The 22,168-nt window shown below is 42.8% G+C and overlaps 1 protein-coding gene across 2 annotated transcripts; it reads left to right on the top strand.

Moving 5' to 3' along the window:
- The first annotated feature begins 6,754 nt into the window (after nt 1–6,754).
- Nucleotides 6,755–20,929, top strand: LOX (lysyl oxidase). Of its 2 annotated transcripts, none has more exons than XR_014539813.1 (7): nt 6,755–7,661; nt 9,169–9,277; nt 11,233–11,370; nt 13,124–13,280; nt 14,570–14,665; nt 14,751–14,933; nt 14,965–15,499. XR_014539813.1 is itself a non-coding variant. In XM_083577057.1 (7 exons), exons 1-7 carry the CDS (start codon nt 7,016–7,018, stop codon nt 17,033–17,035), a joined length of 1,269 nt encoding a protein of 422 aa, XP_083433183.1. In that variant the 5' UTR covers nt 6,758–7,015; the 3' UTR covers nt 17,036–20,929. The 2 variants fall into 2 exon arrangements, 1 of the variants encoding a protein (XP_083433183.1); XM_083577057.1 differs by lacking the exon at nt 14,965–15,499 and adding an exon at nt 17,029–20,929 and having other exon boundaries at nt 6,758–7,661; nt 14,751–14,866.
- The last annotated feature ends 1,239 nt before the right edge of the window (nt 20,930–22,168 follow it).

The following is a 22,168-nucleotide window of genomic DNA, read 5'->3' as shown; positions in this document are numbered from 1 at the left end:
TTCATAAAAACAGTAAAGTCATCAGGAAAGTCACAAAAAGTTATGGCAGGATTCCCATAGTGTGTGGAAACATTTTCTAATATCACACATTGGGAAACAACAAGCTATTTGTGAAGCTAGTGAGATTTATGTGAAGATTAGAAAGACAGAGGGCTCCTTTGATTCATGGCTATGTTTTCCAGCTTTTCCAGACTTTTCCATTTTCCTCTGACTTTTTCATTGTTTGCTGCTCCTAGGGACACAGGGTGAAGAACAAAACCAAGTAACCGCAATGGAAAAGTTTTAGGGACGTGTGATGCTGTATCTGAAAATAATACAAGGCAATCTCTGCAGTCAGTATACATGCCACAAACGGGAGTTTTCACACTTATTGAAAGCAATATATTAGAATAGGATAGTGCTTATTTAACTGTGTAGTGTACATCTGACTTTTAGAAGGCGTGTGAAGGCAGTCCTGCTTAGGGAAGTTTTTTATATTTGATGTTTTATTGCATTATTATTATTATTATTATTATTATTATTATTATTATTATACCTTGGGTTAAGTACTTAATTCGTTCCGGAGGTCTGTTCTTAACCTGAAACTGTTCTTAACCTGAAGCACCACTTTAACTAATGGGGCCTCCTGCTGCTGCCGCGCCACCGGAGCATGATTTCTGTTCTCATCCTGAAGCAAAGTTCTTAACCTGAGGTACTATTTCTGGGTTAGCAGAGTCTGTAACCTGAAGTGTATGTAACCTGAAGCGTATGTAACCTGAGGTACCACTATATTATTATTATTCTGTTGGGAGCCGCCCAGAGTGGCTGGGGAAACCCAGCCAGATGGGCGGCGTATAAATAATTTATTATTATTATTATTATTATTATTATTATTATTATTATTATTATATCACCATCAAATTAATAGCAAGAAGGGTTCAGCCATCAAGAAGGGTTTCTGATTTTCCTACTGAAGTAAGTGCAGAAAATAAGAACCTGGTTACAGGCAGCAACCAGCTAATGCACTTCCAAAAGACTGTGATAGTACAGGTAGCATTTAAGGGCTGGGAGCGGACCAGAGTGAAGACTGCTACACTCTGGTCTGCTCCCAGGCCCCTCTTCTCTGGCCTGGCCAGATTGGTCAGAATTCAAATTGGTGGCTGGCAGGAACTTCCAATGTGCCCTGTGGCAGGCCAGGGCATATCCCAACAGCCGGCCGCCTGAATAGATGGGGGTCTTGGAGCCTGACGCAATGGGCCACAACTGCCACCCGCTCCTGACTGGGCAAGCAGCCATTGTGCACATGTGCGCGGCACAGAAGCCAGAAGTGATAGAAAGCGCCAATCAACATGTCACAAAAAGGGCGGGGGCGTAAAGAGGTGGGGTGTGCTTCTACGCACTTCACTGACACACTTGGGGAGCCAGGAATGGAACCCCGCACAAAATGGTTGTTTATAGCTGACAATAGCTAAGAGCACTGCCGGATTTACATATAAGCTAAACAAGCTATAGCTTCGGGCCCCACTCTCTTGTGGGGCCCCCAAAAAATTAAAGGGAAAAAACTGGATGTACATTTCCAAAAACTAAGATAAAAAACAAGTAAAATAAAACCTACATAGAGCAACAGTGTTTTGTGATGTGTAGGCTCCTATGATGTAAGTAATGGGCGCTGCCTGCTAGCCAGCTCCCAAAATATCACTGGTTTGCTCATTTCTATATACAGGGTAGGGACGCGGGTGGCGTTGTGGGTTAAGCCACAGAGCCTAGGACTTGCCGATCAGAGGGTTGGCGGTTCGAATCCCCACGACGGGGTGAGCGCCCGTTGCTCGGTCCCAGCTCCTGCCAACCTAGCAGTTCGAAAGCACGTCAAAGTGCAAGTAGATAAATAGGTACCGCTCTGGCGGGAAGGTAAACGGTGTTTCCGTGCGCTGCTCTGGTTCACCAGAAGCGGCTTAGTCATGCTGGCCACATGACCCAAAAGCTTGACGCTGGCTCCCTCGGCCAATAAAGCGAGATGAGCGCCGCAACCCCAGAGTTGGTCATGACTGGACCTAATGGTCAGGGGTCCCTTTACCTTTACCTTTATATACAGGGTGCCTACATTCTGCATATGCAAATGGCTTTAGATGCTTATTAGGTCCATAAATTACCATATAGCATATATTCAACACAAAAAACAGTGACAATTTGTTGTTGACAAAGGACAGCTGGACAGATAAAGGGCCCCATTACCTTCAGTAGCTTAGGGCCTCATCAAACCTATATCTGGCCCTGGCTAAGAGCATTATAATGCATCTGCATTTAGGTGTCCGTGGGTCAGGAGTTGGCTTCATAGCTGTCAACTTTTCCCTTTTCTTGTGAGGAATCCTATTCGGAATAAGGGAATTTCCCTTTAAAAAAGGGAAACATTGACAGCTATGGTCGGCTTCACCTGCTGAGCAGCAGCCTGAAGGAGCAGAAGAATTGACTCCACCTGCTGCTGATCAGCCTTCCTGCTCCTGATGAACCAGCTGGCTCAAGCTTTCTGAAGCAGGGTTTCCAGCCTCAGTCAGTTGCTGGAAACAATATTTGTCATTCCTGGGCAGACCTTGCTGCTTTTTGCAACATTGGACCCTCAGCGTTCTTGACCCCCTGATCGTCTGACTACGTGAAGTGAGATACTCCTGACCTTAGGACTGGACTGAAGCTTATATATAGACTCTGCCTCCAGGCAAGTACCCCCCAAGACTCGGCTGGTTGGCTGCCTTCTCCCTCCACTAAGCTCTGCTGTGGCTGGCAGCACAGGACTATGACATTAGGCTGCGTGAAATCCCTTGCTTCATAATGAAGCAGCAGTAAACAACTGAAATTGAAATACTTTATTGTCACTCGTACAACTTGTATGCAGTGAGATTACACGAGCACCCCCCACTCAGCTCTCTTAGTCTTAATTCCCCTCATTTATTGACGCACACCCACCAAACCCGAAAGTCAGTTGCCTTGGTGTTATCTTTTCATTCAGCAGCCTATCAGCCCACGGATAGAAGCTGTTCTTTACCCTGCTGGTGCAACTAATCGTGCCGGCCAGAGTGTGAATCGTCCCTGAGAATTTTCCTCACTCTCCTGAGGCAATGTTCTTCCACTATTTCATCCAGCGGATTCACGGGACAGCCCATAATATCTTGTGCTGTATTCACCGCCCTCTGTAGGCACTTCCTATCCATTGATGTCAAACCAGCGTACCACACCGTGATGCAGTATGAAAGGACACTTTCTATTGTGGATCGGTAGAAGGAGATCATCAAATGTTGATTGACATCATTCTTTCGCAATACTCTGAGGAGATGGAGTCTCTGTTGGCCTTTCTTAACCGCGTGGGTTGTATTGATTTTCCAAGTAAGGTTTCCAGATATGCAAAATAGAGGTGAGGCTGACCAAGGAAAGGAACGGAATGGCTCCAGTACTGCATATAAAATAGCACATTGTGGGTGAGACGCAAGGGGTAAGTGCTCACACCTGCATGCTTTCAAACTGCAGACAGGAGAGGTGCTGCCAAAGAGCTCCATTCTCTGTTCTCAGTCACCCCAGTGTAAACTTGGCTCAAAAGTTTCCATTTTGTCTGGAATACTGGCAAGGTCTAACATGTTTGGATAGAATGCATTTGCAGGTTCAGTTGGCTCCCTCTGTTGAAATGGAATAGTTTGTGCCCAACTCCCCTATACACCGCACACTCAAATTCTGTGAAGCCTCATCGCCCCTGCATTTTAATTTGCTCAAGACAAGAATTTTGTTTTACTTTTTAGTTAGAACCAAAACACTTGCCTATTTAATTAGGACCAAAACACCCACCTTTTCTGCTATCACATGAAAAGTATGCTGTACTTACTAAGAGCTACCATGGCTTTCTCCAGAGCAAGTCACCCCAGATTAAACTGCTTTCTTTAATTTAGAGATGCAAGCTTGGTGGATCAGGGGAATGCTGTGGATGTAATGTATCTTGATTTTAGTAATGCCTTGACAAAGTCCCTGGAAATATTCTTGCAGAAAAGTTGGTAAAATGTGGGCTTGACAGTGTAACTGTTAAGTGAATTTGTAGCTGGTTGATGGACCAAAGCCAGGGTTCATTGTCATTCTGGGGGAAATGGAGTGCCATGGGGTTCTGTCCTGTGCCCAGTTTTGTTCAACATCTTTATAAATGACGTGGATGAAGGAATATAGGACATGCTCATTGAATATGCAGATGACATGAACCTAGGAGGGATAGCTAATATCTCAGAAGATAAAATCAGGATTCAAGATGTCCTTAACAGGTTAGAGAACTGGGGCCAAACTAACAAAATAAATCTCAATAGGGACAAATGCCAAGGTTCTGCACTTGGGCAGGAATAATCAGATTCACAAATATAGGATGGGGGACACCTGGTTTGACATGTGAACAGGATCTAGGGGTCTAGGCGGCATCAACAGAAGTATTGTGTCCAGATCAAGGAAAGTAATAGTCTCATTCTATTCTACCTTGGTTGGACCCCACCTAGAGTTCTGTGCCAAGTTCTGGGCACAAAAGTTTAAGAGGGTATTTACAAGCCGGAACATGTGCAGAGGAGAATGACCAAGGTGATAGTGAGTCTGGAAACCAAACCTTATGATGACCAGCTGGGGGAGCATGGTATGCTTAGCTTAGAGAAGACTGTGAGGGGTCTGCAATATTCCCTTTTCAACAGTTTCATTAACAAACATCCTTTAACCTGATGCAGATACTTCAAAACTGTCTGGAGCCTGTACTTAATAGGTTTTTTAATTGCCCTCTTTGTGGGGGTGGGAGTGCAGTCAGGTCATGGGTGTTAACAGCTGCGCCCCCCCCCCCCAATCAATAAAAATACTTAACTAAAAGTAGAAATCGTAGAAAGATTTTGACAGATTTTCCTGAGCCCTTGGGGTCAAGAGAAAACAACTGTTGTAGAGACATTTCATTCTGAACCTGCAGCTAAACAGAGCCAGAGAGAGGATGATGACAGGTGGGTGTCCTGCCCCGCCCCCTAACCTAAATTCTAGCTAGGTACATGGGTGGTGCTGTGGGTTAAACCACAGAGCCTAGGACTTGCCGATCAGAAGGTCGGCAGTTCGAATCCCTGCGATGGGGTGAGCTCCCGTTGCTCGGTCCCTGCTCCTGCCAACCTAGCAGTTCGAAAGAACGTCAAAGTGCAAGTAGATAAATAGGGAAGGTAAACGGCGGGAAGGTAAACGGCGTTTCCGTGCACTGCTCTGGTTCGCCAGAAGCGGCTTAGTCATGCTGGCCACATGACCCGGAAGCTGTACGCCGGCTCCCTCGACCAATAAAGCGAGATGAGCGCCGCAACCCCAGAGTCGGCCACGACTGGACCTAATGGTCAGGGGTCCCTTTACCTTTTACATGGGTCAGGTTATCTCGATTCAGATCCAGAGGTAGTAACCCTTTTGTCTAAAGAAGGATGGAGAAGTGAGAACCCAATTTCTCTTCTCCACTCCTTACGTTTTGCCCCGTTGATATTCTCAGGGCGATGGGCAGCCCTCCCCATGGGAGAACTCGATTTGAAGGGAGCCTCTTCTCCACCAGACGTCATCATGTGACTCGGAGAGAAGAAAACAAAACCTGGTATGCCTGAGTTTATTTGAGGAAGATTTGGGCTATAATGAAAAGGGCGTTACAGGCATTACCCCGCCACCAAGTTTCCCCTGCCAGAGCTCCAGTTGAAACGAAACATGTTTTCTGGGAAGTATTTTCACCGGAGCCATCTCCCACGTCTCTCCCTTACCCTGCTTTCTCGTCTCTCTAGCTGGGCTGATGATCTAATAACATCTCTCTCTCTCTCTCTCTCTCTGCATACTTTGGCAGTCCTTTGCCACCTGGCAGCCTGAGCTGTCTGCGTGAAGCGAAAGGCCTGCATGCAGTTAACCCTGGATGGCGAGGTGCCTGCAGATTGTGGGAGAGGGAGACCCCTGCTGAACCGAGCGCCTAGCAGATAAGCTGTCTGGTCCTGTCTGACTGGGCCATCAGAGCCACGGGTAGCGCAGGGCTGCCACCTGCCCTGCCCTGTATAATACAAGATTGCTCCATATTTCAATGTAAAACGCTACGTCCTGTATTCTTTGTCCTGTACTTCAGGTCTTCTCCTTCTCCTCCTCTCTCTCTGTGCCAAGTTACGGATCCTCTCCAAATGTATGTGTTTGAATGGCAAGGTATTTAAACCCGGGGTAGCCAAGCACAGACAGATTCACAAATCCATGTGTGTGCACGCGTGTGTGTGTCTGTGACCAGTTCCAGAGGGGCCATCCTGTTAGGCTGTAATCGTAGAATCATAGAATTTGGGATGGACCACGAAGGTTATCTAGTCCAACCCCTGTAATGCAGGAATCTTTTGCCTAACTGGGGGCTCGAACGCATGATTGTGTTTGCCCGACTGAGCTCCATTGTAACGCACTGAAGCCCCTTCACCAGCAGATGAAAGAACAACGGTTCTCCAACCGCCCCGTCTCGCCCGGTCCTGTCTAAGGTGGCAACGCAGCCTTAGGGGTGCACGAGGCTGGAAGCCTGACGGAGGAGGCAGAGATGCGAAAAGAGAATTTTTGTTGTTGTTTTGTTTTGTTTAGCGGACCGGGAACTGTGGGGCCGGCACGTTTCGCAGCGCATTATGCGAACAAATAGCGCAGGAGCCGCCTGCCAGAATGGGCTTGTGTAACTTTGCGAACGTGCCAGAAAAGTTTAAAAAGCCCTCATCTCCTCCCACCCACCTACCCTCCGCCTCTCCCTCCCTCCCTCCGCTGCCGCTTCATTCCAGACACCAGCAAAAGCAAGAGGGAGAGGCGGCTCGCTCAGTCCCGCGCCGAGCGCATTCCTTTTAGCAATCTTGGAGAGGAAGAGAGGGGACGCTTGTTGCAAAGGGGAAATCTGCCACCTGTGTACGAAGAGAGCGCCCAGGCGCCTGCAAGAGCTGCTTCTTCGCCGTCGGGCTGTTGTTTGGCTCGACGGTCCTTCCAGGACCCAGGGGTGCCAAGGGGTACCCCACTCGCCGCCGCCGCTATGCGCCTCTCCACCCGGCCGCCGCTGCTGCTCCGTGTAGCCCAGCTGCAGGCGTGCGTCTTTTGGAGTTGCCTGCTGTGCGCGCCGTCGGGCGCGCTGCCTCAGCCAAGGAACCCGCCGCCGCCGGCCGTGTGGAGGCAAAGGATTCAGTGGGAGAACCAGGGGCAGCTATACAGCCTGCTCAGCGTGGGCTCCCAGTACCAGCCGCCTCGGCGGCGTGCAAGCCAGCAGCCGGCGCCCGGCGGCCACGTGTTGCTCCTCCGGGGCAATGGCACCTCTCCGCGCAGGGCGCAAGCGGTCGCCGCCGACGGCACCACCCGGAGACCCGAGGCGCAGCACTGGTTCCAAGCCGGCTACCAGCAGCCCGCCGGCGACAGGGGGCGCGGGGCCGACGGCGCTGCCAGCAGCAGCTCTCGGCGAGCGCCCCTCGCCAGCGCCCCCTCCAGGCCGGGCAACAGCAGCGGCGCGCCTCCTCTGAGCAACTTCCCTCGGGCGCGCGGCTTAGACCGCATGGTGGGCGATGACCCCTACAACCCGTACAAGTACTCGGACGACAACCCGTACTATAACTATTACGACACGTACGAGCGGCCCCGGCCCGACAGCCGACAGCGGCCCGGTTATGGCACCGGTTACTTCCAGTACGGTAAGAGCGCGCAGTTCGCCACGCGACGGGAGAGAAAGTGTGGCGAGGAATTGCGCCCCTGCAGTGACTTAAACGTGGAGTTGGTCGCTTGCTCTGCCAACAGCAGTCGCCCTCCGAAAAAAACCCCCAACCACCCCTTTTAAAACGCGGTGGGGTTTTTTTGGGGGGGGGCGGGGAGCGGGTATTGAGTCGTTGTTTTTATTTCGATTATATATTTTGCGGTTTTATATTTTGATTTTGTTCTGCCATCCGCCCTGAGATCTCCGGGTATAGGGCGGTATATAAATTCAATTAATAATAATAATAACCCAACCCCGACGCAGCCACGTGGCAAATCCTGCCCTCCCCGCCAGACGGCACGTTTAACACGGAGCGCTTGGCAAGGCGGCCGGCTCCACTGCCGTTATTCGCCATCTGGTTCCAGCCCTCCCCCTTTGCCCCTCACCGTGTCTGCGTTGTTGTCAGCCTGGAACTTATTGCACGAGAATATCCCTTATTCACTGGAAACTTTTTTTTTCAACAAGGGTTGTTTCTCTGTACTTTAAAAAGTAATGTTAAAACAACAACAACAACAACCCACAAATCAACTTCTACAATTCAGTGCAGAGGCGCTGGAGTGGGGAGGTTTTTCAGGACAAACGTTCTGTTATCTTAGCGGTGGTTCATTTCCTTTATGCTGGAGGGAGTGGAGTTCTGTCCTACTGCAACACTGACATTTTAACTCCAGCCCACAAGCCCCTTGCCAGCCATCAAAAAAGCTCTCTGCGCATGGTCAGAGGCACTGTTATTATTAAATCTGGTCCTGTGCACAAACTGCTGGGGCTGAACCATGGATCAGTTAAGACCCCTACTGCACGCTTTGAAGAAAGAAGCCTTATGGTTATGGCACCCCTGCCCCCAAATTTCCCCACTCCCAGAACAAAGGAAACTTGCACCAATGCTCTGTCTCTTTGCTTTAAAGTAAGGCTGGAAGATGCCCTTCATCTTCAGGCTCTTTGAACGGGGTTAATTCAAACCACAACCTGCCTAATGGATGGCCAGCATCATTTGTTTCGGCATAGCTGCAGGTCCATATAACAAAGAGCAAAGCTCCACAGTGTCGGACACATTTCTGGTATTTTGATCTGGCAGACTTAAGTGTACTCCTCAGCTGGTGTCCTTATGAGGAAGAATGCCTTGAAGATTTATGAGAAAAATTGCTTTGGAGAGTGCTGTGTTTCACAGTATCTGCCAATCTGCAAGGCACGTTGTCTTTTCATATCCCCCCCCCCTTTTGATCTTGAGAAAAATGACTCTTGGTTCTTGTTAACCAGACATGGATGTGAGAGATGTGGATTGTATGTAGTGTTTAGGAAGATTTAGTTTGTGACTCCTCTAAGATAGGCAAAATACAAACATGTTATGGGCTTGATCTGTTGTTTCTCTCTCTCTCTCTCTCTCTCTCTCTCTCTCTCTCTCTCTGTGTGTGTGTGTGTGTGTGTGTGTGTTGTGGCATGTTGCACTGCAGGTCTCCCAGACTTGGTACCAGATCCGTACTACATCCAAGCATCCACTTATGTGCAGAGGACCTCCATGTACAACCTGAGGTGCGCTGCTGAAGAGAACTGCCTTGCAAGGTAAACAGGAGTCACTCCTGCCCCTTGGTTTATGTTGACACTGGATTCCTAACTGAATCTGACGGGAAGATCTGGAGTCTTAGAACGAGGGTTTGTAAAAAAGGCACCCACCAGATTAGATTCAGAATGTCACATTGAAATTGGTGGGATAAGTTGGTTGTTATTACCTTACAAAGTACCGTTGCTTTCAATAGGACCAAAGCATGACCAACTTTGTGTGGAACCACAACATTGCTTTTACATCACAGTTCAGGACACGCTGACAAAAATGTCACAATGTCACACTGGCAGCTTAACGAGAGGGAAGAGGAGTTGATTTCAAAAGTAGCAGAGAGTTCTGCCTCCATTCCAGTTGATGAAACATACTGTTTCTATTACCCTCTGCTGAGAGCTGGATGACCAAACTACAAGGCTTCCATGCCCTTATTGTTTGGGAATTACTGCCTTAAGAAGTGCCTGTTTTTCATTAAGTCAGTGCTTCGCTAATTTTTGAAAACAAGTCCCCCTTGAACACATGGTTTACAAATTGTGAAATAAGTTGGGGTTTTTTTTAAAAAAAAGGCAAAATCTTGCTATTTGATGATTGCAATTTGCAATCAGCTCTTAATAAACCATTTACTTTCTGATTATTATTATTATTATTATTATTCCATGGTTTTTCAACCAATGCATATCTACTAGAGAGAAAATTCCATTGAACTCAGTTAGACTTCTTTGTAAATATGCATAAGATGAGGCTGTGAGGATACTAATATAAAAATATGTATTTTAGATCTGATGGAATATTGTTATGCAAAACAGCCTCCAAAAATTAGTTCATAGCAATGCCAGCCAAGATTTGGTAATATGCTTTTTACACTTGCAGTAGTGCCAGCAAATTGATTAAGAGTATATTGTACTTGAGGATGATAGAAAAATAGCTAGCTAATGTTACACAACTCCATCATATTCTTAGTTGACATTTTAAAGGGGAAATATAGAAACTCTGCTGAAATTGGCAGGAGAGGAAGGAAGTGGAGATCACATGGACATGATCAGCAGGAAGAGGAATCAACACCTACTCTGACTCAGCAGACACAAAAAATTCTGGTAAAAGATTTGGACTTGGTGGCCCAGTACACAAAGCAAATTTTGGTCTACTGCAACAACAGAAAATCCACCTTTCATAGGACACCAACAAGGGAAGTTAAAAAGAAGTTCAGTAAATAAAAAGTAGGCATGGGATATGTTTTATCTGACGTTCAGCCATGGCCTACTACTTCTTAGTTTTTTTAAAATATTTTCCTAAATATATTATTGAACTAATGCATACTTCCTCTGATTTGAAGAGAGGAATTGGTTATGCTCCTCAACTTGGCACGTGCTGGGCATAATCAAAAAGGAGTCAAACATAAACATTAATAGCAAATGGAATAGTAGTAGTAACAATAGTAAATTGTTATTTTTTTTTCACCTATGAGGTCTCAAGACAGGTTTCCACAATTTAATAATACAGTATTAAAATCAGTTAAAACAATAACAGTCAATAGAATAGGGTGGCTCCTAAAATACATATTTCAGGTGTCAAAGGTCAGGGTAAAGAGGCACATCTTCAGCATATAATGCAAACTGCACAATGAAGATTTCTTCCTCTCCGGGGAAGGAATTACACAGCTTAGGAGTTGCCATAGAAAACTCCCTCTCCCAGTTTACCCCTCTCACAGGAGGGGTGGGGGAACTACCAAGAGGACCCCCTCTGCCGATCTGAGAGGGTCTGTAGAGAAGGGAAAACACTGATATATACTGCATTGGTCATTGTTAAGCAGCTTCAGCTCTCGTTATGCTGCATTCTCTAAAAAGGCCCCAAGAGATTGTTTCAACTATAATAAATACAAATGTCGCACCATAAGGCAAAGTGTGTTTAACGAGCAATTTCAAGCCTATTTCATGCGCATGTGTGTTTTACATATTTGCAGCTCAGCTTACAGGTCGGATGTCAGAGACTATGATAATAGAATGCTTCTGAGATTCCCCCAGAGAGTGAAAAACCAAGGCACATCGGATTTCTTGCCAAGCCGACCACGATACTCTTGGGAGTGGCACAGTTGTCATCAGTGAGTGAAGGGCTCAGTATGGTACTTTCCAATTATGTTCACTTGCTGTTTGTTTGTTGTGATGTGGCTTCCAGCACTCCACTCCACTCCCTTCCCCTGCTCTTGCTGCCATGCAGAAAATAGCAGGAGTTGAACCCTTACCCACTGAACTCAAGTTTACGACCCTGCTTTAGGAATACAGTGGAACCTCGGTTTTCAAACGTAATCCGTTTCAGAAGACCGTTCGACTTCCAAAACGTTCGAAAACCAAAGCATGCAATTCCAGCAGTATTTACTTACAGAAAACTCAAAACGGAAGCCATTCGACTTCCCAGTTGAAAACCAAAGCAGTTACTTCCTGGTTATCGGCATTTGTAAACTGAAATGTTCGACTTCCGAGACGTTAAAAAACCAAGGTTCCACTGTAGAAAATAAATAGGAGCTATTCCAATGTGATGGAAAATGTAACTTGTTCATCTTCAATGTATACATTTTGGATGTTCAGAGCATACTTATTCAGTAATTAGTGGAAATGTTAGGTGGGTGAAATCGGTCAACTCAAGGTGATGTTAGTACCCGAGCTCTTGAACTCAATGAGCATTTCCTGCATATGAGAAGGATTCAAAGATGTGCTAACATAGGTATGGTTTCTGTGATCTGAAGACTGCCGTACGACAGAAGGTAGCCTTTGGTTTTCAGCTGCTTAGGCCACACGTAGGGCAAATATTACCTTGGTTGATTTTAGACCTGCCTTTGCCAATCTGGTGCCCCCAGATGTTTGGTACCACAACTCACATCAGCTTGGGAGGGCCTGCAAAGGCAGCTTTAGACCCAAAGAGGGACATTTGTGTTGAAACATGTTGCTTGATTCCATCTTCTGTTGGAATCAACAATAAGAAAATACAATGGAGAGATGATGTTGAGGTGGCTGTCTAAAGTTAACCTATTTCCCCTCCAAATAAATAAAAAAATTGTCCAGTAGCACCTTAGAGACCAGCTAAGTATGTTCTGGGCATGCACACAAGAAGGTATCTGAAGAAGTGTGCATGCATAGGAAAGCTTATACCCTGAACATACTTAGTTGGTCTCTAAGGTGCTACTGCACAATTTTTTTATTTATTTCGACTGGGTCAGATCAATACAGCTACCTACCTGAATCTATTTCCCCTCCAGCTACTCTACTGTGAGAAATATAATGTAGCAACAGAACAGGCCTTTCACAAAATGACCAATGAATAATCAGAAGCATAATAAGGCAATGTGTGTAAAACTAGAACATATTTAACACAGTGGAGTTTAAATATCAAAATATTTTGCGTACATACTTGGGGACCACTGATAGAAAAAGAATCAGAATCCATAGTATCCTTGGAATTTACAGTATACAAAGTAAGCATTTTTAATTCAGATGAACAGTATTCAAGGGTAACAATTGGACACTCCGATATAGACACTTAGGTGCTTCCTACTTCTTGCAACAGGAAATTTTGGAACAATGATTTTGCTTAGTCTTTAAACAAACTAAATGCTATGCAACAATTTGCTCTCAAGAGCTGTATTTGTAACATAATTGTTGAATAATGGAGCTATATGAAGAACAGTATCATAGGGCAACAAAATTAGCCCATTATTTTGGAATAATAAACAGCGATTGTAAGGCTCTATGCCAACGTTGTTTTGCTGTGCCACTATTATTATTATTGTTGTTGTTATTATTATTTATTATGGTTGTTGGGTTAACACTTAATAAAAAAGTTTGCCTGTGGTTTAACAGACACTACCACAGTATGGATGAATTCAGCCATTATGACTTGCTTGAAGCAAGCTCCCAAAGGAGAGTAGCTGAAGGACACAAAGCAAGCTTTTGTCTTGAAGATACGTCCTGCGATTACGGATACTATAGAAGGTATGCGTGTACAGCACATACGCAGGTAAGGTAGTCGCTGATCATTTTTCATCTCTTGCTGTCAGAATATAGATGGATTTCAAACATCAGTCTTGAAACAACAGCACCATATAGGCTTCAGGGAATCTGTTTCCCCCTCCCTCACGGCAGGCTGCCAGTAATGGAAAGACAAGAAGCTCTTACTAAGGTCTTTTATTCAGTATTCACAGAGAGATGTAGAAATGCCATCTCTTGGATAATGACGTTGAAACCGGTATCGCAATCTGAACTTCAAACCAGTTTCAGACAATGCATTGAGATATCTTCCAGCTCTGATCCCTATATTGGTTGCAAGAGGTACAACTAAGTTTAGAGGCAACTGGCAACTACCTTCTTGTGAGCCCCTACAGATTTATGTCCTGGAATGCTTTCCTAACTTTTCTGCAAACTGGCTAGCTGAGTCTCTTAAGTATTATAGCATCTGATTGCTACTATGAATTCTTTTAGAATTCTTGCGGCTTCATCCACTGTTTTGAGACTTGTGCTTGTTGCAAAGTATTTTCCTCAGCAAATGAAGACTGCATCCTATTTTTTAAAAAATGCGCATAGCTGCCAGCTCTCAGTATACCCATGAGCTTTCTTTCCGCAGCAAGTACGCAACCCTTGCCAAGTGACACACAGTCTGTGGCAAAACATTGTACTTTTCGTAGGGGCAGCCAGGCACCACTCAGAATGATTTCAGGGTAGGGAAAGGAACTGAACTGCACACATTACGTAGACCCAAAGGGCTGTGAGTTCATGGCTTAAGGGGAGCTGTCATTTCAGGACAAAAATATGTTTCCTAAAGTCAAGCCTCCCTTTTAATCTAGCAAAATAACAATGAGACATGAAAAGAGTCTAACCTAAGCCCTGTTTTACCAAGTTACCCTAATGGGAAGCTCGCAAGGAGGTCCTGTCCTTGTGACTTGCAACAACTGGGGGGAGAATATAGTGGGGGGAAGAATACAGTGATTGTGTCTAGCAGCCATTGATATCCTTGTCTTTCATGAAAATGGCTCCTTTGCTTTTGAATGGGAAAATGCTGGATCTCTTGTTTGTTTTGGAAGGCAAAATTATTTTGCTAGAATTTAGACCTTTTCTATAAGGGTCATTCTATTTATATAGCAGGAGAGCAATCATTTTGATGGAACTAATGGTGGCAGTAAGGTGTTATGAATCACTGAGAAATGTTAATTATCTAGGGAAGCTTTTTGACATTTGTCAACATTGTACTTACATATATATAAAAGAAAGTTAAGACTTTCACTTCACTATCCTGCTACACTTCAATTTTAGGGATTGAGCCCTGGGTGTTACGACACATACAATGCTGACATAGACTGCCAATGGATTGATATCACAGATGTTAAACCTGGAAATTACATCTTAAAGGTATGGAAATTACATTTTAAAGTTAATAATAATAACAAATATCAATATATGAACTTGCAAAGTACAGCATGCATTTCTTTTGCAGGTTAGTGTAAACCCGAGCTACTTGGTACCAGAATCAGACTACTCCAACAATGTAGTGCGTTGCGATATCCGTTATACAGGTCACCATGCATATGCGTCTGGCTGCACAATTTCACCGTAAGTAATTTCCTGTTTACACATTTTTACACAAAAATTTACACATTTTTACGGTCTTTCCAAAAATGTGTTGTGCAACATGTATTTTATAGAATGAGACTTTTTGGTCTTAACTCAACCGCATAATGCCAAACCACATAATCCCTCCTTTCCTCCTCTTATCGGGTAGAATGATGAGCTCAAGAAGCATTCATTTGCACTTTTAAACTAACAGAGTTCCTTTTCATATCACAGGGGGTCAATGGCTAGTTCAAACTAGGCTTTGTTCAAACAAGCTAGGATCAAACCATGGCTTATGACCATCACTTGTTTGAACAAACCATGGTTTAAATCAATTGGAATTCCTGAGCTCAAATGTAACGGGGAACTATGGTTAAGTTAAAAGTGAGAGCAGATGCTTCCAATGTCTTGGAGGGGGGGAATTGTGCGATTCTGTGTTATGTGCATATTATGCTAACATATAGTTTAGCGCTATTGACTAAAAAGGCTCATTCTATAAAATGCATGCTTCCCTTCCTGTCATTGTAACAATGGCTGTATTCATATATCACAATAAATCATAGTTACTGTGAACACAATCCCTGGCTCAGTGTTACATATAGATCAAGGACTATGGTTTGTGTCACTCCAATCCTGCGTAATCCTAGGTCAGGAATTGGAGTCTGTTGCTCCCACTCATACAGACGCAGGGGAGCAAAGCAGTAACAATCTTAGTGTTAATAGTAAACCATTAACCATGGTTTATCATAATGTATGAACATGGCCAGTTTATGTCATTTTTCTTAGACTCAGTTGTTTTGCTTTCAGATTCGAACCTCTCTTCATAGTGAAATGATGTGCTTTATCCTTTAGCTTTTCATAAAATCTGTGGGATTGAATGGCCTAGAATGAACTTAAGAGTAACGCAAGTGTTGAATTGCTTGCCAGTGCAAGACACTCAAGTCAGATTCTTTCTGAAATACTTCTTTAGAAATCTTGTTTTGAGGATTTAAAGGGATTTGTACATTCCTACAGCAGTAGGACTTAGCAAGCGTCAGCTGTTATTTCTGGCTCACACCACTTTCCGGATACTGCTTATGCATTCCACATACAGAGCATCCTTACAAAAACGCAGAGAACATTGCTAAGGAAGTTCAAACGAATCCAAGCTGACTTTAGTTTTACCAAGCCCCTTGGGGATTGCCCATATACAGTTGGTCTGGTCCATCGTCCAGGCCCACACTTGCATAAATAGATGGATTATGTTTGACACTGATAGCACTGCCAATGGTCTTTTGGACAGGACTTCCCCCAGCAATTATGGAAGTCACTGTATCTGGTCTTGCTGTTTTTCCATGTAAATGTGTGCCTGGGGAGATAAAATTGTTAACATGGTTGCATGGAGATATCTGTTGTGGGTGGGGATCTGTGCTTCAGAGGAAGTTGCAAATCTGGCGTTCAGTAATTAGCATGAGCTCATCTATATATAACAATGCAATGTTTGTCTTTAATACCCCTGTTCCAATGTCCATGTTTATTCTTCAGCTTGCCTTAAGGAACGAGCTATTAAACGCATTCTAGAGAACACCAGTACTAGCCCTAAGAATAGGCAATTATATTTATTCATCCAAACAACCCACTGAACTTATTTTTGTCACCACTAGCCCAAAGTTGCAGTTGGTTTACAGAATCAACAACTTAAGAGGCCTCGCCACAGGCTTTTATGAATTCTTGCAAGTGTGAGTTTCTAAGAGCCCAAGAGCTAGAACAGCAGGATTCTTAAGAGGTCAACAGTGACATTAGCAGAGCAGCAAGAGGAATTTGTCACAGCTTCTCACTATGCTAAGAAATAATTTAAAACGACGTTCTGGGAACAGCCCCTTTACTTTAAGAACCTGGCACAATTCCATTTGGAAGTAATGAAATGTTGTCTAAGTGCACGAGTGTTTAAACTCTTAACAAGACTTGTTAAAGTTAGAGACCTGTGCAAGGGTAGAGTCAATAGTGATTTGCCTTTTACTGCATCTCCTTTAGGTCAATCGATAGGAGCAGTTTAAGCAGAGGAAAAGTGTTGTGCTAATGTTGCTTAAATTTTAACTCCAGCGACGATATCTGAAGGTCTATTAAGTACTTTTGTCTTGATGTATATTATGCTTAACGACTGCTTCTTTTCTCTTTAATAGGTATTAAGATGAAAGAAAATTTATGCAACGGTGCCCAAGGTTTTGAGGTGAAATTATTTTATAAACTTGAGACAGGATGTAAAAACTTTTGAAAGCGAAAACGAAAAAAGGACCAGAGTATATACAAAAAGAATTTTAATGACTCTGAAGCATTAAGACCTCCTTCAGAATGAATGCTGTCACTCAATTCATGTGTTCAACTTTTGAGGACAGTGAAAGATTGGTGCTTTATATACAGTATTTCAAATTCTACAGGAAGTTTTAACCCATTCACAGAAATGCCTTTTCTCTGACTACTGGAAAATCAGTACGCTATTTGTGAATGAGCTTAAGGAACAATTTAAAGGATATTCAAAGAGGCTGAGATTCAAAGAGTTACTTTAGGTTCATATATGCCCAATGGAATCTTACACATTTTACTTTTTTTAACAACAGACTCCAACCCCTCCATATCAAAACTATGCTTTTTACATTTTCATTTTCTTTGGAGGTTTATTGCTATGTGGCAAGTGGCCAGGGCAGTGGTGTCCAAAGGGTCATGGAACTAATTTCACAATTATTTGGTCTGCAGCCATATAATAAATACTGAGAGTAAGGAGGAGGAGGAGGAAAAATCAGTGGTCATGGGGCAAAATCTGGACCAAACTCTGGGGAAATGAAACTTCCAACAGAGCTAAACACCCAGCATGATAATTTTCTATCCTTGGGACAAAATGTATTGTTCACTTTTTAAGAACTGTTCATGCTTCATGTATAGCAATGGCTTTTCATTACACCCTTTCAGATGAAAGTATTTGCATTTTAGACGTATTAGCGGGCAAGTATCTTCTTAAACCAGATGCCTATTGATATTTTGACAAGCCATTTTTTCAGAAGAAATATGAAATAGTGAATTACCCATTTCCAATGTTTGCTGCAGATTGCTTTGCACATTTTCTTCTTTTTTCCCGTACAGCTCTAAAGATTTTAAATTACGATTATTTAGAAACTATTCTCCCTTAATATAATTTGGGTAACCTGGATTAAAGCTGATCTATACACTCGGCAGAAAAAAATAAGTCTATTTACAAAGGTGGAATTTCTCAATAAATTCCATTATTTAGTGCAAACTTTAATTGGTTTTTTAAAAAAAGGTTAGGAGTAATATAGTTTGGTAGCATCACAAAACAAGGCTTAAAAGACTGATTCACAAGGAGCTAATGGATGTTCATGAATACTGTATTTTAAACCTTGTAGGCAGTCAGAAAGAATGGTGTTTTTTTTAATTAAAAAAAAAACCATACTAGCAGGATATTCAGTAGGCTGCATACTAAATAATGCAGTACTGTATTATATGATAATACCTGCCATATGCAGGATTCAACAGGCAAACATGTAAATAATTCAAGTGAAGAAAATCATAACTCCAAATTGAAATTTGGTTGTTAGAGGTAGAAGAATCATTCCTCCTTTGGCTAAAGTGCGATAGATGGGTTTCTCCACCTTCCAAAACTGTGAAATAATTTCTAGCAGATGGGAGTCTTCCTTCCCACTACTAGCTTTCTGTAAGGCCCTATAAATATTCAGTTGGCCATGCTTTTTAGCTGTTAGAACTAAAACTTGCTGCATTTTGAGTGCATTCCATACATTAAATATGAAAGAAGTGATATACATTCAGCTTGGGGAATATAAGGACATTTTCAATAACCATTTCTTGGAGATGTTTAATGGCTTGGAATATGCGTTTCAGATTGTCTTGAAGATGCTCAAGCTCCTCCACTTTTAGTACTACAATTTATTTTGCAAATTTAAACAAAAATTTGTCATCCACACCACTGTCTGTCCAGGCTGACAAGACCTGCTTCTGCCTATTTTGCTTGCCAGTGCCTTCCCCTTAGCTTGGATAGTTCTGGTGGATGTTGAAATCACCAGTCCTACCATGTGTAATATGTCCAGTATCACACATGAACATAAGCAACACCCTTTCATACGTCAACAACAATTGCTAGCCACATGATAAAAAAAATTCCTTCCAGTAGCACCTTAGAGACCAACTAAGTTTGTTATTGGTATGAGCTTTCGTGTGCATGCACACTTCTTCAGATACACTGAAACAGAAGTCACCAGACCCTTATATGGGGAGGGGTATTACTCAGAAGGGTGGTGGGAATAACACCATTACTGGCCCCAACAACATCAAACATACCATCTCAGGACTATTTAATTGCTCAACTTCTAACATCGTGTATGCCATCAAATGCCAGCAGTGCCCTTCAGTTCTCTATATTGGACAAACAGGCCAAACCCTACGCCAAAGGATAAATGGACATAAATCGGACATCAGGAATCACAAGACAGAGAAACCAGTAGGAGAACACTTCAGTCTCCCAGGACATTCTATACAAGATCTCAAAGGAGCTGTCTTATTACAAAAGAATTTCAGAAACAGACTGGAAAGTGAAGTTGCTGAATTGCAGCAACTTATTACCAAACTTAAAACCATGGAGAGACCTGGTCGGAATAGAGACATCGGATTCTTATCTCATTATACACGATAAAGCTATTTTTAGCCATCTCACCCCTTGCTTTTCCCTGTAAGACCAATTGCAGTCATTAACAGTTGTCAACAGGTCTACCACACCAATCAGCCAATCACCCATTCCCACCCCCCTTCTGAGTAATACCCCTCCCCACCCTCTAACTATATATAAGGGTCTGGTGACTTCCGTTTCAGTGCATCTGAAGAAGTGTGCATGCACACGAAAGTTCACTCCAATAACAAACTTAGTTGGTATCTAAGGTGCTACTGGAAGGAATTTTTTTATTTTGTTTTGACTACGGCAGACCAACACGGCTACCTACCTGTAACTATTCACATGATACGCGTGTAAGCAGCCTTGCTTGCTTATATGTAGAATTTTTTCTTTTTTAACATGTTTTAGTAGCAGCAGGAAAAACTGTGGGCTGGTACTGGGGAGCCAGTGACTACTGAGAAGGGCAGGGGATCAGGAAAGCTGATGGCATGACGATGGCATCTCAAGGAATAGGGCTGAGCAACTTCGTAGGACCACTATCCCACATTTAGCAGCTTTTCCAGTTACAAAATTGTGTTTTCATTTATTGGAGGGAAGCAGGTTATCTGCTGTTACATATGATGTGAACTGGAATATCTGACACTTTTGGATTCAGACCTCAGCCAAGATTCACTTTGCCAAGATCAGTTCTAACAAAGAAAGGTACTAATTCATGAAGATTCATGGCAGCTTGGAAGATTTTCTTGTGGTTTTTGGAACACACGAGGAATTAATGGGCTACATCTTTTTGCGAGAAACTAATCCTTTCCCCTTCCAGCTGCATGACACAGAGATAGATTTTCTTCACTTTTTTTTGGCAGGCCCTTATTCGGACTATAGCACAGAAAATGTTTCTAATTCAAATATTTCACATTTAGATCAAAGGGATTTTTAATGGTAAACTGATTTTTTTCCCAGTCACCATTTTAGTACCTCCCCATAGGTTTAGTTGGAGATAACTGAAGATATTCTTACAAGTGGTCTATCCTGTGCCTTACACCAAAAACATCATTTTCACATTCCAGATACTACAAAGGTGCTTACATATTTTAACTTGAATTGAAATAAACAGTTTTCTGTCAGGAAATTTATAAGCAACCAAATGTTACAAATTTAGTGAAGAGCCACTCTAACTTCTTGCAAGGAATTCTAATATTTACTTCATTATTTTTTTCAAAGAGCCTTGCTTTTAAAATCTTTGCATCTTTCTCTGAGAAGTTATTTATAATTATTCATACACTAGCTTTGTTTTCTTCATTGCACTTCCATATTCTTGTTTAATTCTTGTATCGTGGTTGCAAATTTATGTGAAAATGACCTGAATAAATTTGTTTTTGAAATGCTCAGAATGTCTCTCCAGCTTTCACCAAAATCTTTCTTACAGGTTAAGAGGAATCTCTATATACATGATTGTATCATTCCTCTCTATAGGGGAAGCATTTCATTCTCTAAAAAATACAAACATGATACAAAATTATCTAAGGTTAGCATCTGAAGTAATTACTCTGCTAGGGATAGGAGGATCAACCTAAGAGAGCTAAAGGAGTTTATAGAAGTCATCACACATGGATGAGGAAAATTGTATGTATCAGTCACAGTTCTTATCTAAGCAGAAAGTTTGCTAATCTCTGGCAGACCATATCGAGCTTGGAGAAAAGTCTATAACAGGGCTGCCTCTACTTTCCAGAGGGAAAGCTGGTAAAAATGCTACTAATTATGCATTATGACAAGATTATGGGACAAAGCTCATAGGATAAAAACAGTGATATTCATGATCAGGACCATGCCACAAGACTAGACAGATAGTCAACAGGTCTTCAGTAGGCTAGTTTATTGTCCTGTATCACAATTTTAGTAAGCCTGTCTGGAAAATTACTTTGAGTTCAAATGTATCCTTGAGTTCAGAATGTTTATATTTCTACCAAATACAATACAGTATAAGACTTGAGACTTTTGTATCAATACAGTATGACCATAACGGAATCCTAGTCCACCATGCGTCCAAAACGCCGCTAAACGAAAACATTCAATAATGTACTTTAAGGTTGCTAGATTTTCCTTCTATATTGGTGTTTTTCAACTGGTGCTACTTCTCTGTATGTCTCACAGTTTTAAAAACACTGGTTTATCTGAATAGAAGAAAACAAGAGATGTGATTTACATTCACCTGGTATTGCCCTCCTATGTAGACAAAGTCTACATAGCTCGTTCCTTAGATCAAAAGCTTTGCTGTAAATCCAGCACTTTTAAAAATGCTTTGATGTGCTAGACACCCCATAGGAATACTGCTAGGGTCATAAGTTATAGCAGTAAGAAATTCTCTCCTGTTCATCAATTGCCAAGAAAAACTAAGTTCTCTTGGCAGTCCAGAGACATGTAAAGAGATGCTACCCAAGCTATGAATTTTTCAAGTTTCTCTATTTTCAACTAAAACAGGAAAAGGCGTTATCTTATTACTTTGTATGTAGTGTGCAAGTTTTCTTTAGCCATTCACAACTTGTTTTTCCCCAATGGAAAGATGTTTATCAACTAGAGAGATTCAGGGCATGTCGTGTAGTTGTAAATTTAGGAAAATGAGAGACTAAATA

The sequence above is a fragment of the Podarcis filfolensis genome (assembly GCF_964270895.1).
Source record: "Podarcis filfolensis genome assembly, chromosome: 11".
In the NCBI taxonomy this organism is placed as follows: domain Eukaryota; kingdom Metazoa; phylum Chordata; class Lepidosauria; order Squamata; family Lacertidae; genus Podarcis; species Podarcis filfolensis.
This window is presented reverse-complemented; position numbering and strand designations above follow the sequence as displayed.